General features: G+C 44.2%; 1 protein-coding gene across 1 annotated transcript; it reads left to right on the top strand.

Annotated features, from left to right (window-relative positions):
* The first annotated feature begins 787 nt into the window (after nucleotides 1-787).
* LOC112080054 (anti-apoptotic protein NR13-like) lies at nucleotides 788-2270 on the top strand. The gene has a single exon (XM_024145838.2). It carries the CDS (start codon nucleotides 992-994, stop codon nucleotides 1586-1588), a length of 597 nt encoding a protein of 198 aa, XP_024001606.1. The 5' UTR covers nucleotides 788-991; the 3' UTR covers nucleotides 1589-2270.
* Nucleotides 2271-2533: the final 263 nt, after the last annotated feature.

Below are 2533 nucleotides of genomic sequence, written 5' to 3'. Positions count from 1 at the left end.
TATAATCTGGCTCTACACTATATTCCCAGTAATACTCGCCTCCTGATTTATTTATATGAGTCAATTCCAGTAAACCATGATATATTGTATTGTTATTTTATGACCATGAGAGCTATTCCAGTAATACATGATAATTACTTGATATATGTTCATTCCATAATCCATGAGTAATTGATGTATGTATATGGCGGTCTATCCAGTAATACATGATCCAATCTGTTGTCCAAGTATATGACTCCATATCCAGTAAGTAAACAATGATAATTGATTGCATTATATGCTCTATTCCAGCAATACGACTCATGATACACAGTTGATGTATGTATTATGGCTCTAATTCGTAATACGATGATAATTGATTGTATGTATATGACTCTATTCCCAGTAATACATGATGTAATTATCTTGTTTATATGCGCTCTATAATCCGCAACGTCGTAATCCATCACCAATCAATAATGTGGGATCTAGTATTCTATCTTGCCTCTAGTTACAAAGCTACCTAGCCAACTGTTTACCGTTCTATTTACAGTTTAGTTCAAGCAGGTCCAAGACTAGACATCAGTGTTAACCTCAAGTCACCGTGCTGCTTGCATCATATTGCTATGTGGTCTATGCAGCTCATTGGGAAACGTAGCTTTGCTTTCAGTCTTGAGTACAAGCCTCTTCTTGGTATTGCACAGAGGATGTCACCTCTTTGGGATTAGATTGACGTTGTTTCCAATAGACCATGTTGGGTGGGTTGTGAGAAAGAAGCCTGCTGTATAATGTATTTCCTTTTAGGCATAACAATATGAATATTGATAATGTTTCCTCTAGAGTCTAGCCCCTGTAGTGTGGGCTGTGAGAAATGAACTGCATGTGATAATGTATTGATAGTGTTTCCTGTATTTATCATATCGTGCTGGCTGTCCGAAAAAAACTGTAGCAGAGGCCCATTCTGATATATAGGCTATAGATCATGTATTAACTGTATGTCTTCCTGTAGACCATGTCATGCGGGCTGTGGAAAGAAACCCTGGCTATAGCAGAGGACTACCTGTCTGTCTGCAGTATTATCCCTGCCAGTGGGTCCCGGAAAGCCCCGCCCGGTCCTCCTCCCAGCGACTCGGCTGCAGCCATGCGGCGCCAGGCCCGGGACATGGAGGCCAAGCACCGGGCCCGCTTCCATGCCATGGCACACAGCTTCCTGTGCCAATGCGGGCCGGACCCCTGCGCCTGTCTGAGGAGGGTGATGGAGGAGCTGGTGGGAGACGGACAGATGAACTGGGGGAGGGTGGTCTCTCTGTTCACCTTCACTGGTGTGCTGGTCAGAGAACTACAGGGAGAGGACACGGACCAGGGGCTGGGTAATGGCATGGGGCTGGGGGGGAAGGAGAGCTGCAGGGCGCTGGCGGAGACCATAGCAGACTACCTAGGAGAGGAGAAGAGTGACTGGATGCTGGAGAACAAAGGCTGGGTAGGTTTGAGCAGTGAGCATCACACACACATGCGCTTATGGACACATGTGCACGCACACACAGGATCATTTACTAAGCTGATGGGAATCTGGGCTCATATCAGCAGCACTAGTTCTCTGTCAAGCTAAGAGAAACAGTTGGACAATGACACCTTCTATTGTCAATAATGTCTGTGATTCAGACACCTTGTGGCTTCTTGCTATGTGGCTGCTGTTTGCTGTGTTAGTCAGTTAGTGGCATGAGCCAAGAATGTCTGAACTGTGTGTGTGCTACCAACACAATGTTCAGGTCTAACCCAGGAATGACTGCTTAAAACACAATATTTTTATGGTACAAGAAATTTCCGGACACAGATTAAGTCTAGGGGTGGAAGGTAGCCCCGTGGTTAAGAACGTTGGGCCAGTAACGGAAAGGTCGCTGGTTTAAATCCCAGAGAGGACTAGGTGAAAAATCTGTCGATGTCCCCTTGAGCAAGGCACTTAACCTTAATTCCTCCTGTAAATCGCTCTGGATAAGAGGGTCTACTAAATGACTTAAATTACTGGAAAAGTTTCAATGTAGTTCTGGATTAAAGAGCAAGCTCAATGGAGAATTCCCATTTGAAAATTATTGTCWGGGAAACTGGCCCTAAATTTGCCTTTTTAATGCTTATTAGAAATGGTTGTTTGACTTGTAATGTGTTACATGTCAGTAGGCTGTTGTGTCACAGTAGATTTATAAATGTATAACTCTTCAGTCAATACAGAGTGATTTTACTGTGGTGTGGACTATAAACCCTGGTTGTCTGAGAGGTCAAAGATCTACCTGTCACTTAAAAGAGGGTTTGTACAAGGTTGACACATGACACGCATTATATGTCATGATAAAGTGGATCAGGTGTAGTGAGGTTACTGGTGTCTCCCAAAACAACATAGGACTGTAGTGCTGGGGTAGCAACAACACAGCTGCAGCTCAATTTGTTGACTGCTTTTGTGAATTAAACCCAACACACCCCCCCCGTCTAGCCAGCTGGTCCCAACAGCCGAGTACTGTTCTAACTGTAACAGTCTATGTGACCGCCAAGCACACAACAA

Source organism: Salvelinus sp. IW2-2015, unplaced genomic scaffold (assembly GCF_002910315.2).
Source record: "Salvelinus sp. IW2-2015 unplaced genomic scaffold, ASM291031v2 Un_scaffold11280, whole genome shotgun sequence".
Lineage (NCBI taxonomy): Eukaryota > Metazoa > Chordata > Actinopteri > Salmoniformes > Salmonidae > Salvelinus > Salvelinus sp. IW2-2015.
The sequence above is the reverse complement of the archived record's forward strand: the minus strand, read 5'-3'. Positions and strand labels throughout refer to the sequence as shown.

Excerpts from the sequence above, each read along its gene's own strand:
- LOC112080054 (XM_024145838.2), top strand. The coding sequence starts at position 992 with ATGTCATGCGGGCTGTGGAAAGAAACCCTGGCTATAGCAGAGGACTAC.